Source organism: Ascaphus truei, chromosome 14 (assembly GCF_040206685.1).
Source record: "Ascaphus truei isolate aAscTru1 chromosome 14, aAscTru1.hap1, whole genome shotgun sequence".
Classification (NCBI taxonomy): Eukaryota; Metazoa; Chordata; class Amphibia; order Anura; family Ascaphidae; genus Ascaphus; species Ascaphus truei.
The window spans coordinates 55,952,673-55,969,147 of NC_134496.1; the positions used below are offsets into that span (position 1 = coordinate 55,952,673).

The 16,475-nt window shown below is 41.4% G+C and overlaps 1 protein-coding gene across 9 annotated transcripts in view; it reads left to right on the forward strand.

Moving 5' to 3' along the window:
- Window positions 1-16,475, forward strand: part of LOC142466195 (IgGFc-binding protein-like) — a 125,437-nt gene that overhangs the window by 95,907 nt on the left and 13,055 nt on the right. For all 9 annotated transcript variants that reach the window (XM_075571056.1, XM_075571060.1, XM_075571061.1 and 6 more), the window contains 21 exons: window positions 194-477; window positions 1,800-2,077; window positions 3,207-3,805; window positions 3,937-4,510; window positions 5,104-5,303; window positions 5,393-5,773; window positions 6,037-6,320; window positions 6,873-7,144; window positions 7,911-7,976; window positions 8,511-8,549; window positions 9,253-9,500; window positions 9,977-10,154; window positions 10,286-10,394; window positions 11,594-11,685; window positions 12,081-12,257; window positions 13,509-13,711; window positions 14,376-14,520; window positions 14,806-15,047; window positions 15,231-15,395; window positions 15,686-15,813; window positions 16,135-16,403. In XM_075571056.1, the coding sequence (XP_075427171.1) occupies window positions 194-477; window positions 1,800-2,077; window positions 3,207-3,805; window positions 3,937-4,510; window positions 5,104-5,303; window positions 5,393-5,773; window positions 6,037-6,320; window positions 6,873-7,144; window positions 7,911-7,976; window positions 8,511-8,549; window positions 9,253-9,500; window positions 9,977-10,154; window positions 10,286-10,394; window positions 11,594-11,685; window positions 12,081-12,257; window positions 13,509-13,711; window positions 14,376-14,520; window positions 14,806-15,047; window positions 15,231-15,395; window positions 15,686-15,813; window positions 16,135-16,403 (4,933 nt within the window). The remainder of the gene's footprint in view (window positions 1-193; window positions 478-1,799; window positions 2,078-3,206; window positions 3,806-3,936; window positions 4,511-5,103; window positions 5,304-5,392; window positions 5,774-6,036; window positions 6,321-6,872; window positions 7,145-7,910; window positions 7,977-8,510; window positions 8,550-9,252; window positions 9,501-9,976; window positions 10,155-10,285; window positions 10,395-11,593; window positions 11,686-12,080; window positions 12,258-13,508; window positions 13,712-14,375; window positions 14,521-14,805; window positions 15,048-15,230; window positions 15,396-15,685; window positions 15,814-16,134; window positions 16,404-16,475) is intronic.

Consider the following 16,475-nt stretch of genomic DNA (forward strand, 5'->3'; position numbering starts at 1 on the left):
AAGATGCACAATCTCAGGCTTTCCACTGAAGTATATATTAGTACTACCAACACTCCCCAAATTGTGCATCTTTATATAGTAACACTAAGAGACAATTCATAACATGTTTCCCCCAGCATTAGATGAACTGCAAAAATGTGGAATTTCTTTTTATTTCTCCTCATTAAATCATGTGCTATTTCTGCTTTTATAGGTGGATGGAGAATCAGTAACATTACCCATTAGTCTGTCACCAGGTGTCAACATCTTCCTAAGTGGTCTTAATGTCCTGGTCACAACAGCCTTTGACCTAAGTGTACAATTTGATGGAAATCATAAGGTAGTAGTGACTCTTCCAGGCAACTATTCAAGGAAAGTGTGTGGAATCTGTGGAAATTTCAATGGAAATGCAGCTGATGACTTCTTAAACCCAGATGGAGAATTAGAGCCCGATTCTGCCAGTCTTGGTAACAGCTGGCAGGTTGGCAATGACACAAGGTTGGTCATTTTTTATGTTGATCAAAGTTAACAGAAAATATTTATTTCATCAATGATATTAATATATATATATTTAGTCACAAGATTTAACGTTATTGAATGGCATACAGTATAATACATGCTGATGTTTCGGTCTGGCGTGGAGCTTCCTCGGAGCTGGTCTGAAACAACAGCGTGTTTTATATGTGATTGCCTATAAGGGCAATGCAGTATTAGTAAATGTAGCTTGATAACCCAACAGTCCATAATGTATAGACACTTTCTCAGCAATAAAGAGCAGCCACAGTGGTAGAATAATTTGTAGGTCCACAACTGGTTAACACCCAGTGTAGAGTTGTGCAAGCATTTATAGGAAGCATCCTAATTTTAGATCTTCATTTAGTCCTTTAGGTGCCATTGTGTCCAGCTCAAAAATCTTCCTAGCTTCCAGTTGTAGTAAAAGTGTTCCCCTGTCGCCACCATGCAGTGGGAGATGCGCTTGCGCGTTATGCATACATCTCAACGTTGCTAGACTGTGCTTGAGTTTTTTTTAAATGTCTAGCTACTGGTTGTAGTTTGAGATCCTCCAAGTTGCCAGTATCCGTTAGTGCCTTTCTGATGGTGGATCTGTGCATGCATATCTGTTCCTTAAACATCCAAGTGGTCTTACCAACATAGTAAAGACCACAAAGGCAGCGTATTATGTGTACCACAATGCGTGACTCGCAGTTTAAAAAGTCTAGTATCTTAATATATTTTCCGCTTTGTGGGTGTGAGAACGTTTTGCCCAAGAACAGATACTGGCAATTGAGGCACCCGTGACATTTGTGAACACCAGGCGATCTACTCAGCCAATTTGTAGGGCTGTTGTACTTGGATACTGGGTCTGACTGGGTCAATGAGTCACCCAGATCGCGGCCCCTCCAATAGCAAAAGAGTGGTGGTTCAAGGAAAGATTTACCAATCTTTCTGTCATTGGCCAGAATGTGCCAGTGCTTCCAGACACTGGACTTGATGACACTCGCAGACGTACTGAAAGTACTGTTGATGTTAAATCGTTTGGTTTCTTTGGTTGGAGCTAGTAGATCACGCGATTCCTTCCGTTTGCTCTTGCGAGAGCAAGATTAACCTCCCTCCTGTCTATTGTTTATCAATGATATTTAAACATATTGCTCATTATATTATGATCGCGTGTAGGTTGTTATACGTGTGCAGCTTTGAGGTCTCACAGGTTTCCTGTGCAGGTGTACTGTAGGTAAATAGTCTGCAAGACACCAACCCTTCTCAGGGAACAATATGGGTAATAGAGCTTTGCACTAACAATGGAACAATGTATCTCACAGGTGCTCCCCAGGAACGGATCACACACCAGACTGTACTGATGATGAGAAAGACACCATTGTCAGCAACAGCTTCTGTGGAATTATCACTGACACAAATGGGCCCTTCAGACATTGCCACAATGTGATAGATCCAACAGCTTACTTCAATAACTGTGTCTATGACTTGTGTGTATTGCACCTGGATCCTGACTCTCTATGTGACAGTCTTCAGTCCTATGTAGATTCTTGCCAGTCCCATGGAGTTACAGTAGCGCCCTGGAGAAATGACACTTTCTGCCGTAAGTACAACATGTATATCCTCATATAAGTAACACAAACAGGGCGCTGGGAGCATAACACGCATTGTCTCACATTTCTAAGACACTAAAAAGTGCCTGTTTAGAAGTGGGAGAAAATGTTAGTTACATTTCTTCAAATATGAATATGCAGGTAATGTCTATCAATGGCTAGTTATAGATTTTCATAGCACATTGCATTGTAAATTGATTTACTGTGACTTATTGCAGAGAATGCTATTTTGTTTTCAGTTTGTTATATAATTCCTTACATAGTATTTCCCAGAACAAACCCTTAGTGAATGCTAATTACTCAGTTACATCTGGAGGTACATGAAAAGAAACATGTTAGTATGTTTAATATTTGTCATTGCAACCTCAGGTTTCTATCTAATGCCTTGAATTTAATTTATTACATTTGTATTCAGTCAGAAATAAAAATAAAATAAGTATTTTTAGTTCCCCCAAGGCTGCGCAGTGAGCCTGTGCCTCTCAGAAGGCATGTATAGTAACACTCTCTGATAGCCACTTATATTGATCAGTAACAGTAGTACATGGAAGCTTTATACTAAGCCATAATCATTTGATAACAATGTTTTATTGCTATTATGGCTCCTTAATGACAAAGCAAATATCCTCCAGCAGAGAGCTGCCTGATGGGAATTATGAGGGGTTTTAAGGACTACCAATACAGGCATACCCCGCTTTAAGGATACTCACTTTAAGTACACTCGCAAGTAAGGACATATCGCCCAATAGGCAAACAGCAGCTCACGCATGCGCCTGTCAGCACGTCCTGAACAGCAATACCGTCTCCCTACCTGTACTGAAGCTGTGCGCAAGCGGGGAGATTATAGAGCCTGTTCCAAATGCGTTATTTACATCAGTTATGCACGTATATGACCATTGCAGTACAGTACATGCATCGAAAAGTGGGGAAAAGGTCGTGTTTCACTTTAAGTACATTTTCGCTTTACATACATGCTCCGGTCCCATTGCGTACGTTAATGCGGGGTATGCCTGTAATATCCTCAGGAATTATGAATGGATATCATATTAAGGAATGTGGTTTCTTAAAAGATAATCATTGCACATTCATCTCCTGCATCCCATTCTGTCTCTTGTATTACAGCTCTACAGTGTCCCCCTAACAGTCACTACGAGCAGTGTGGCACAGGCTGCCCGGCTACTTGTGTCAACCAAGGGTCCCCCTCATCTTGCACTCGTCCTTGTGCTGAGGGATGTGTCTGTGACCCGGGATATGTTCTCTATGACAACACGTGTGTCCAAAGTAACCAGTGTGGATGTTGGAAAGATGATAAGCATTATCCTGTAGGCTCTGAATTCTGGACAGATGACACTTGCTCTTCAAAATGCACATGTCCCTCAGCAGGTGGCAGCTTAGTCTGTAACAGCGCATCGTGTCCAAGTAACCAGTACTGCGGAATATCCAATGGAGTTCCTGGCTGTTATTTTGATACATATGGTTTTTGTAGAGTCCATAATGACCCCCACTATGACACTTTTGACAGACAAAACCATCATTTTATGGGTCTGTGCACCTATACACTGGCCAAGCTCTGTGCCAATTCCTCTTCTTTACCTTATTTTAACATTGAAGCAAAGAATGAACATCGTGGGAACCCATCTGTGACTTTTGTGGAGAAGGTCTTTGTTGACGTTTATGGTCAAAAAGTACAAATTGTGAGAAATGAGCAGAATCGTGTTTTGGTAAGAAGTGACTTCTTATTGATTTGTTATTTATTGTCATTAAAACTAATTCATCATCATACAATAACATTTGATAGCTAATAGAATAACATTGTCACTGTTTTCAATGTGTTTTCTTTGGTTTCTCACAGGTCAACCAGATCTGGACCACACTGCCAGTGACCTTGCTTGGAGGAGCAGTTAAAGTGAGCTGGACGGGGAAATATGTTAGTCTAGATACTGACTTCAAGCTGAGAGTCTCCTACGACACAGATAGTTCAGTGGAGGTGAAGGTTCACAGCACGTTTTCCAAACAGACATGTGGTATATGCGGTAACTTTAACAACCGTAAGCAAGATGATTACATGATGCCCAATGGACAGCAGGCCCAGAATTCTGATGAGCTGGGACACAGCTGGATAGTAGATGATGGTGACCCGTTATGTAACACAGATGATTCTGAACCAATGCCCCTCCCTCCGTGTTCACCAGAAAAAGAAGACCTCTATAAAAACGATACATTCTGTGGTCTGTTAACAAGTAAAGACGGTCCTTTCCATATGTGCCATTCTGTGATCAACCCTGAAGGATTCTTCGACAGCTGTGTCTTTGACCTTTGTGCTTTGGATGGAGATGTCGGGATTCTGTGCAGTTTGCTAGCAGCTTATGCTGATGCTTGTCAGAAGCAAGGAGTGACTCTTAATTGGAGAAACAGTACTCTCTGTGGTAAGTATCATTGTTATTATAAATATATGTTTTGTAATACTCTTAATATCTGAGAGCAGATGTGTATAGAAGATAGAACATATCCCCAGTAACTGGGACCATGCCAGGCAACGTGTACCTTAAGCATATGACCTGAAACAAGATGGGACAAGCCACGTAACGTAGCTGCCAGCAGCCCGGGCTCAGGCCATAACTTTCCACAACTTGGATTCCATCTTTTTATTAAAGCATCTTTGAACTTCCAACTTTCTATACTTACTGAGAATGTAGACTGTGTAAGATACTTTGCAGGGTAATGTTCTGAGTGTCTTTTCTTTCTTGTAATGTACCTTGTTGACAAGGAATTATTATTAATTTCTCAGCAGCTAAATGAAAAATAACAGTATGAGATATTCTTTAATAGAAGCATTATTTTTGTTTCTCTCAATAATGCAGTTATCATTAGTGATGTATCACAGCTATTTGTGTGTTCGCATTATTCCACACACAAGTCACTGTACCAGATATCTTCTTATTGTACTTCAGCCAGTACATCCAGTTGGTTTATTTTGAAACTAAATGTCTCACTGATCAGACAAACTCTCTCATTTTAGAACCCAAATGCCCACTCAATAGCCACTACAACGCCTGCATGACCGCCTGTCCGATTACATGCCTGGAGCCTCTTGCCCCAGAGAACTGCAGCAATCCATGTTCTGAAGGCTGTGAATGTGATGAGGGATACGTCATTAGTGGAGGAACATGTGTTTCTAAGTCACACTGTGGGTGCTGGTACAATAACACATACTATGATGTGAGTGGAAAAGTTTATTAACCTTTGCCGTCCAAGTATAAATCAGCAAAAATAACTGGATTCTGAAAATGTCTTTTCTTTGCTCACAGGAAGGAGAGAGTTTCTTGGAAGAGAATTGTGAGAACAGATGTGAGTGTAAAGGAAGCAACACCATGGTCTGTACTGCGGTATCTTGTGCTGCAGATGAAATATGCAAAGTTCAAAGCGGCACCTTGGGCTGTTACCCGTTAAGCACGGCAATTTGCCATATTTATGGGGACCCTCACTACAATACCTTTGATGGGAGACTTCACCACTTCCAGGGATCCTGTAACTACACAGTGACTGAGACATGTGGGAACACATCGGACAGCTTTATTGTCACAACACGTAATGAACACAGAGGTAGCCCAAGCTGGACCGCCATTCATTCTGTGGCCCTCACTGTGGGCGGAGTACACATCCTACTAGGAAAGAACAATATTGTCTCTGTAAGTATTGTGTAGATAATATTTATGAGACATTTGAGTACAATGTACGTTATATACAACAGCACAATTTTGAATTTGATTTCTCATTTTGCTTAATAAGTGAGAGATGCTTTTTTTCAAAATATTACCACATGTGACTTGTCAGAAAATGACTTTTTTTGTAACATGGAATATACTTTATAACTTTTTGTTTCTGTATTTATATTTTACAAATGAGGAATTACATCCTAGTCTAAAAATGTATTATGGTATTTTCTTTTCAGATTAACAATGCTTCAGTCACTCTTCCTGCTAATGTGTCAGATATACAAATTACACATAGTGGCCGCTACGTGATAGTTACTACAGACTTTGGCCTCCAGCTTCAGTTTAACGGTGACCACGAGCTCTTTGTCAGAGTGAAGGAGAACTACAAAGGGACATTGTGCGGATTGTGTGGCAACTACAATGATAACCAACAGGATGACTTCATGCAACCCAACGGCACGCTGGTGTCTGATGTCAATGACTTTGGGAACAGCTGGAGAGTCCCGGATAATGGATGGCCGTGAGTTGTTTAATGGCAAATAAAAAGATTAATTGAAAAATTGCCCAACCCAATTTACCAGCAGTCTTAATCTCAAATGATTTTGGTCTGTGAACATTTCTGCATTTGCATACAAAATGTTCTTATCACACACATTTGCACAGCCAGATCCAAAAAGGTTACCTAACTAATCAGGTTGGCATTGGTTGGACGTGCAAGAACTCTCTAATAAGTACAGCAAGGTGGGGTTGTTAAGCTAGTTTGCCCATTTTAACTTCTAAATTGTATTCTCTCAATTTAATGAATACAACTGTTAAATGTTCAGTCTCAACCATGATATATCATTGAGCTGTAATCAACTTATGTTATATCACAGTTTGATATTGAACTTCAAACAGGGGCCGTCCCCAATCAGTTCAAAGTTACATTTGAAACATTGTATTACAAGGGGATTTTCACTGAAAATGTATATGGGAGTATGGGCTGCTATGTCCAGTGTTAGGACCTCGAATACTTTGAGAGGTTCCCTGACTACATAACTTACTCACACTCAACATTTCTTTTTGCTTATAGATGTGAATCTGCTCCTCCTCCGCCTCCAACATGTTCCCCCTCGTTACAACAAGAGGCCGAAGATAAGTGCAGGATTCTAAAGCTGGTTAATAGTCCATTCAGACCCTGCCATATATACATTAACCCTCACCAGTACTTTGAGAGCTGCGTCTTTGACCATTGTGCCACTGGTGGGAATGATAACCAGACCTGCGCTGTCTTAGAGTCTTATGCAGCAGCCTGTGAAGAAATAGGAGTTTCTCTGGGAGATTGGAGATATGGGACCATTTGTGGTAAGCTTCATTATTCTTCTGGTGTGTTCCCTAATGGCTTATAAATGCCAACATGACATGGAACAGAATGCCTTCTTCCTCCTATGCCATACATGTCAGACTAGATTGACCTGTGCTCCATGCATAACCTCTGACCCCTTCCCTACAGCCCCAGTGGAGATGGGCACATTTATTTCACATTTGTTCTTTAATATTGCACAGAATTTTACCACTTTTATACCCCACCAAATTTATATTATTTTATACTTATATTTTAATAGGTTCCCCCAATTCAACAACTACAGGTGGAGCTGTGCACATTTATTTCACATAACATTTTGCTCAGAATTTCCCCACTTTTCACGAAATAAAAATCCCGCTTGTGGTGCATTTCGATGACTCAGGTCTGCGTCCCCGTCTTCCCCATTATCCATTAGTATTGTACACAAGTGGTGTTTTTATTTGCTCTACGCTGTACGCTGTCACTTTTTTATCCCCCATAACTCTTTGTGTGTCTGGTCCTAACCACTTTCACCAGGCGTTTCAGTATGACATAGCAGTATATAACGGGCCACATGATTTTACACATTGATGTTTAATGCACGGCAAATTAATTGTGCGTAATTTGATATTTTTGGGAAAAAACCCTGAAATTTTCACTTAATTCGTGAACGTCAGTGACAAATTCACACATCTCTAATACCAGGTATAGGGCTCTTACAATAACTGCAGTTTCTAGACGTAAGTTCTTAGATGTTTACTAACTTACCCTGGATTTTTTTGATAGCACCTGCCACCACTTCCAGCCCCACAGTAACTGCCACAAGAACACCTTCCACTCAAGTCATTTCAGGTAAATAGCTTTGATCTGATTTATGTTCTCCATTGTTATTCTATGTCATTGACAACACCCGATGAAGGAGAATGAGGGATAATGTGTCCTGCGCAGCAGGACCACCTGCCCCCTGGTACTACAATAACTATTGCTGATACTTTTTTTGCTAAATGAAAGGTTTGCTTATGCATTTCTATTAGGTTTGACTGTGATCTGTTTTTCTTTATGGCAGCAAAGATATTTATAGAATGAGTTAGTTATAATGTTATTTATATAGTTGTGGCAGTTCTCATCTGTATTTGCTTATGTTCTTATCTATATGAATAGATACATATATATATATACATATGGTTACAGTATAGAAATGATTGCCATAGTGGAAAGATATACAAGGTTACAACATTCAGTGACACATCTGCACATCAGAAAGGTTAGAGACTAAGTTCAGACCTATACAGGGAATCGGTGGAAAGCTAATTTTGCCACAGAGAACGGAAGATAAAACCTTTTCGTTGTTGGGGTGTTTCATAAACTAGCATTTTATTTTCCCAGATCCTACCACAGCTGCCAAAACACCCGGACCCACCGCAGGTAACAATAACATCTTTCATTGTTCCCCGTGCTGGAGAAAACACATTCAAATGAATGGGACTAAAGTATTCTCCAGTGCGGGGAAGCCGCTTCACGGTATATTGGATAAAGGCTGAAGTGTTCTGCACATGTACAGTTCTTACTTAATATAAAGGTTTAAAAAAATGATGAAAATAGTTTTTAACTCCTGCTTCCAATTCCTTTTTGTCCCATTAGAAAGGACGGTCCGTCTGTTCCTTTTATTTGGAATTCTTTCATGGTAAAGATTGTATTTGTAGGCGTGAGAAAGCCCAGTGCTGCTGTGTCCCTCATTATTTCTCTTTGGTTTCATCCTAAAGGATTCACATCACTTTCATTTCTCTGGTCCTCACATCCCACGGGATGGGTTAGTTCTGCACAATGTACACTGATGGAAACAATGTGATGCAGGAGGCACACACACACACACACACACACACACACACACACACACACACACATACACACACACACACACACGCAGCAGGCACACACATACACACACACATACACACACATGCAAGAGGCACATACATACTCAAATACACACACACATACATACACACATACACACATACAGACATGCAGCAGGCACACACATACACATTTGTTAACTTGATGTGGTTACACTTTCTATGAAATGAATTATTATAAGATAACCATATTCCTCTGTATATTATTTCAGGAAATGCCATCTGCAGTGCATCAGGAGACCCTCACTACAATACATTTGATGGAGCTGTCCATCATTACATGGGAAATTGCAGCTACACTCTCTCTAAACTCTGTGATGAGTCCAGCAACCTTCCTTTCTTCCATGTCTTCACCACCAATGAGAACAGAGGCTCCAACACCAAAGTATCCTACGTACAGTCAGTGCATATAGAGGTTTACAGCCATGAGTTCACTCTACTGAAGAACAAGAAACTGAATGTAAGCGATTCTATATAGTACTGAGATAGTGACAGTGCTCTATATAGTACTGAGATAGTGACAGTGCTATGTGAGCGATTCTATATAGTACTGAGATAGTGACAATGCTATGTGAGCGATTCTATATAGTACTGAGATAGTGACAGTGCTATGTGAACTATCACGTTCATGCTTCCTTCTTAACGTATCTCTTTTTGTCTTGGAATTGTATATGTAAAGGTAAGACACTTGTATACTTTAAGCATTAAAGCCCAAAATGACGAAACGGCGTTAGGTCTTAAAACACCTGTGGGTGCTGGATATCACCCTACTGCCCATTGAAGGTAACGGGAAAGGTGTCACCCAGCACCGCTGAGTAAATATGGCCCTAAAAGTGATTCAATCGTTGTTTTGGCGTTGCAGGTTTCTTAAAAAATGTTACATGGAAAATAGTTTTCCAGTCAATTTATAAATAAATCTTGTAATACTCATTACAGGTTAATGGGAGAAGAACAAATCCACCGGTGGCAGCTGCGAACAGGTTTATAATTCAAATCAGTGGCAATTACCTGCTTCTAGAAACTGACTTCGGACTGCGGGTTCGGTTTGATGGCAATCACTATGCTGACGTATTTCTGCCACCGCAGTACCAGGGCCGTGTATGTGGCTTATGTGGTAAGTCACAATTCTTTTTACCACTGTTTTGTTTACCATTTTTATGTTTAATCTAACAAATTTGATTAGAGAAAGTCCCCTTCTACTCCCGGTGTTGTAAGCACTTCAGGAATGTTCTGTATATCTTTCAGGCAACTATAATGATAAATCAGCAGATGACAACATTAAGCCGGATGGTAATTCAGCAGCTGATTCCACTGATCTTGGAGATAGCTGGATAGTTTTGCATAATGATACATTGTAAGTACTGTCACATGGAAACACAGAACATCTATCTGAGATTGCAAGTAATTTTTTATCACTTTAAGTTACAGTCATTCAGTAATAGCTAATATCACCTAAATAGTTACCTATTCAGTTCTTATTTCCCTTTCCTAAATGTGTTTTACTTTCCTTCTGTGGTAATTAATGCCATAGTGTTATCGACCATTCAATCACCAAATCTATTGACTGGTCAGCCTTATGCTAGGAACTCTAGAGAACTGGTCAGCCTTATGCTAGGAACTCTAGAGAACTGGTCAGCCTTATGCTAGGAACTCTAGAGAACTGGTCAGCCTTATGCTAGGAACTCTAGAGAACTGGTCGGCCTTATTCTAGGAACTCTAGAGAACTATTCAGCCCTATGCTATGAACTCTAGAGAACTGGTCGGCCTTATGCTAGGAACTCTAGAGAACTGGTCGGCCTTATTCTAGGAACTCTAGAGAACTGGTCGGCCCTATGCTAGGAACGCTAGAGAACTGGTCGGCCCTATGCTAGGAACGCTAGAGAACTGGTCGGCCTTATGCTAGGAACTCTAGAGAACTGGTCGGCCTTATTCTAGGAACTCTAGAGAACTGGTCGGCCCTATGCTATGAACGCTAGAGAACTGGTCGGCCCTATGCTAGGAACGCTAGAGAACTGGTCGGCCCTATGCTAGGAACTCTAGAGAACTGGTCGGCCTTATTCTAGGAACTCTAGAGAACTGGTCGGCCTTATGCTAGGAACTCTAGAGAACTGGTCGGCCTTATGCTAGGAACTCTAGAGAACTGGTCGGCCCTATGCTAGGAACTCTAGAGAACTGGCCGGCCTTATGCTAGGAACTCTAGAGAACTGGTCGGCCCTATGCTAGGAACTCTAGAGAACTGGTCGGCCCTATGCTAGGAACGCTAGAGAACCGGTCGGCCCTATGCTAGGAACGCTAGAGAACCGGTCGGCCTTATGCTAGGAACTCTAGGGAACTTCTCAGCCTCCTTCAAATTATATTGCACATTTTTAATGTTTGCTGTTTTAGGAAACTTTAAGAAAGTAAGTACCCTATTACCATTGGAAATGCCCCCATTATAACTATGTACATGCTGTACCAATCGATTTGTAAACGAGTACTGTATGTTGAATTCAATCAATGTGTATTGAATGGTTTTTGCTAATTACATTCGCAATAAAAACATTTTTTTCCTAGGTGCGGCACTGAAGATCTGGGGACTTGTGATCCTGTCCTTGAAGCGGAATACTCACAGAACACAGTTTGTGGAATTATAACTGATCCCACAGGTAATGAATAGGACAGGCCATGTATTATCTGCATGGCAGTCTGCAATTACCAATGTGGTGTGAAGCATGGAAGTTTGCATACGATATCAGGAAATATAGACTTTGGGCCCTATTACTAAGTAGTGCTATGCCATAAGACGCCTTCCAATGTCCGAAGACACCTGATTGGCTTATTCTCATGAATGATCCACAAGATGTCTCAGTAAATATGGGCCATTGTATTTAAAATACTGCTCTGTTGGAAAAGTATTTGTTAGTGCACGGTATATTTTCCACAGGCACAGTTACATGTTATATGTACAGACCGTGTCACTGTCTTCCTTTGGTTTCCATTTCGATATTCTAATGATTAAAACGTTGGGATTCTTAATTGTCTTTGTCTCTTTGCTGTTTAGGGGTCTTCAGGGACTGCCATGCTCTCGTCCCCCCAAACAATTTCTTTACCAGCTGCATTTACGACATGTGTTTCACCGAGGGCGAGTCTCTCTCCTTATGTTATGCCGCACAGTCATATGCTGAGCTGTGCTCAAACGCCGGAGTCTGCGTAGAATGGCGATCACCAACATTCTGTCGTACGTATTACTCCCATATTACTCCCAGTGCTTTCAAATGTAAAAGGGACTCAACCAATCTACTCGTTTGCATGTAATTTCCCAGAATCCCTTGCTGCAGTGGAAGCGCTGTATGCTAAGAGATAATAGAGAAGGGCGGGGTTGCAGACCTGTCTGAGACGTGTGAATGTGCTCACGCATGAGATTCTAATTTTCTCATCCTAAATTCATACTCTTATCAAAACATATCCACATACAGCCTTTCTCTGATTCTGTATCTGCAGCTCTCTCCCTGCTTCATCAGCTTCAAGCGGAGGTGGTGTGTGCGTTTTGTTTAAACAGGGCTCTTGTTACCTATCCTTTCCCCTATGGCTTTTGACACCCAAAGACTACATCTCCCAGCATGCTTGCTGCCTGACAGCTTGTGATGTGTATTAAAGTTTGCGTTTTTTTTAAACGGGAGCCACGCAGAGACCGCGTTATAAGCGGTCCGCGTTGTAGCGGATCGTGCTATAATGGGGTTTAGCTGTTTTATATGAGAAATCTCAAGTTGCAATTAAAATAACTTTGAAGCACCATATAGGTTGTCCATCCCTTGATATATGTACCGGTGTGCACTGTACTTTGCTTTTTCCCTGTTTGCATTTGTAAGATGTATGAGAAGCAATAGAAGGAGTTAGGGACGGAATTACTTGTACCACATATATTAGCCCCTGTACCCTTTCGAAAGGAAGGCATTACGGGAGGAGGACTTGAGGCCCCGATAGGCAGTGTAGAGGTTAAGGAAAGGAGGGGAGCCTGGGGGGTATATACCAGGGGGTTAGGGTGTTGCCGGTCTGGTGATGTCCTTCCGGTTTGGCTGGGTGGTATGTTATATCTCCTGCTAGGTCGGTGGGCTTGGGGGTTATTACCTGTGTTTGTGGAATTGGGTAACAAGTGTTCTGCAATCTAACACTGCCAATATGGGTATGTTTCTAAGAAAAGCGGTGGTACCATTGATGTGATACCATTTAAATGTCCTGACCCCTTAGCCTTATTGGGTAAAGGGTGTGGGGAAGTGTTTGGAGGGGTCAGCTGCAGACCTCCAGCATCATGTACTACTCAGATTTCCTTCATCTCTTTGTGGATCAATAAAACCGCCATGTCTAACCTGATGCTGGACGCAGAAGCAGGAACCGGAAATAATAGTTGACAATAAGGAATGAAATGAAGGCGTAATCACAGTCCAATATTCTATTTATTTATTCATGTAACTTTATTCATCTCCTCCAGCAATATCCTGCCCTGGAGGAAGCCATTATCAGAGCTGCGGTACAGGGTGCCCTGCCACTTGTTACAGCCCTACTGCACGGACACTCTGCCCTGCGTCCCGCGTGGAAGGCTGCTTCTGTGACGAAGGCCACCTTCTGAGCGGAGACCGCTGTGTCCCAGAAAGTGACTGTGGCTGCATTGATGAAAACAACAACTTCTACCTGGTAAGAGTCTAAACATCACTCACAGACCTTCCGATAACAGCTGTTTCCATGGACTTCTTTCCTGATAGCTATGGTCCAGACATTGTATATTCCCAGCACACTGACCCTAAGCCCTCACATGGCAGGAAAAGTCAGTCACTCTTCACTATTGTAGCAATGTTGTAATATAAGCGAAGCTGGTAGGGTCACAGTGAACAACGGCAGCAAAACTATTTCTCAAGAGCGAAATTGTTTCTCTGAACGTACATTATTCTGCAAACGACTAATACTGTGATTTGGGAATATTACAAATTAACACGTATACAGGTCTTTGTTCACTTTCAGAAATAAACACGCTGAAATGTATAACGATACAGTGTATCATTATATGACATGCAGTGTATGATTTAAAGTACCCCCAGAATGCACACCTTTTGTAGGGTTATCATGCTGATTCTTTGTGGTATCTTCACGTAGGGTATTAGCCACAGCTGGGTTTGGCAGCAGTTATATTTTATGGGGTGTATAATGTTATTTGTCTCTCAGATTCTCGCTCATGTTTAGGGAGAAGGAGAAGGGGAGTTTAGACAAACATTGGAGATAAGCCATGTATGGGGTCACGGTCCATACCTGCTTCTTTAGTGCTTTACCTGCCTACTTATAATCCTTTGCATGTTATTTTCAGCTTGGTGAAAGTTGGTTCACTTACGGAAACTGCAGTCAGCGCTGCACATGCAACAGAAACAATATTATCACCTGTGCAGCCTGGGACTGCGGAGTCCGAGAGAAATGCGGGCTGCAGGATGGAGTTCTAGGATGCCATTCATCAGGTTTGTCTTACTTTCCACTGCTTCCTCTTAGAAGTAATGCTTCGTCTTTGCTTTGACTTATTGCATTAAAAGATTAAGCAAATAACTTAAAACAAAGCTGCTGCCTTCAATAGGGTTGGTGTCCTTCATAAATGTGGCAATGGTTTTTGCACCAGGGAAACTTTGATACAGAGCACTTTTCCTGTTCCATAGATACTATATGTGTTGTTGAATCTTTAAGATCTTTACTTTAGCGAAGCTATCAAGTGTTTCATTCTCTGGCAATAATAATTTGTACCATTACAGACAGAGCAGCCTGCCACGTGTCAGGGGATCCCCATTACTTCACCTTCGATAAAGTGATGCACACATTCATGGGTACATGCACTTACACGTTGGTTAAAGTCTGCGACGACAAGAGCGTCATACCAGTGACCATCAGTGGGAACAACGAGGACCGCGGTCAGCGCTGGGCGACATATCTGAAGGAAGTGTATATTGATATATATGGTGTACGCATTACACTGCAGAAAAGCAAGATAACGCTGGTATGTGTCCTCACTTCTAAAATATATTCCTAACGGTGAATTACATAACTCGTAAGAGTCGGTCACTGTAATTGTGTTTTGATGGATTCTTCCTGTTGTACTAAAAGTACAGTATAAGCAGATAGAAGCTGATAAAGGTAGTTACTGTAGTAACACGTCTATTTTCTTTCTATTTGATAACAGGTTGATAAGGAGCGAATTAATACTCCATGGGTTGGGCGTCTTAAAGGCATTTCCATTGGGACAGTGGGAATCTACACTGTTGTGGAGACTGACTTTGGAATGACAGTAAAATTTGATGGAGACCATCATTTGGAAATCATCCTCCCTGATTCATACTATAATAAGGTCATGTCACGCTCTTTGTTTACCACTTGTGTGCTAGAAGGAGTGACTCCGTGCATAAAGGCACTGACTGAAAACAAATTTGTGTTCTACTCCTGAAGCAAACTATTCTGCCAATAATAGAAGGACCACAAGTTATTCATTTGCGTTTGCCGAAATACTTGTGTTCAGAGCAGTTTGGTTTATAAGTGGAGATGGTGTTTTCTGTCAACTTGTCTGCACCAGTTTGTCCTCTCCATATAAGAGAAGGTTGGGATCGGCTGTACTAACATATGCTCATTTATACACTGCAGGTGTGTGGTATGTGTGGCAATTACAACGGTGACCAGGACGATGAATTCCTCATGCCAAATGCTCTTCAAGCATCGAACGTAACACACTTTGGGAACAGCTGGAAATCAGAAAGTGACAGCGACTCACGGTAAAATAAATATGCCTTCTATATTTGTAACGAGATGTTTTGGAGATTTGGATTGTTCTTTATTGCATCGAATTTGAGAAGAGAAAGAAACAATGTGTCTTGTTAGAGATACCTTTCCAATGGAGTAACTAAAGTCGTCAAACACCCCACTTACTTACATAGAAATGTTCTGCTTCTTATAGTGCCTGGGAACGTGAGCAGTGAGAATCTTTCAGCAATTTACTTATTAATATGTCATTGTTGTTTCAATTGAGAGAAATGGAATGATTAAAGTTAAGTTACAGATAAGTAACGTGAAATACCTGCTTCCTTTGCCTATAGTTGCTTGGCTGATATGAGAGAGGACCTGGATCCCCCCTGCACTGCCGCGCAGAGACCAGTGATTCAGAACCAGTGCAATTTGCTTCTGTCCGACACATTCAGAACTTGTCACCATCTCATTAAACCTGAACTCTTTATTCAGAGCTGCGTGTATGACATGTGTAGATATGACGGCATGCTGTCCACACTCTGTGCTATAACACAAGCTTACGCTGATGCCTGCAAGACACAGGGGGTGAATATTATATGGAGAAGCGCCACATTGTGCCGTAAGTATTCCAAATACACGTATATCAGCGCTTTATCAATGGAATAAAAATCATTGGAAATATTGGGTCAGA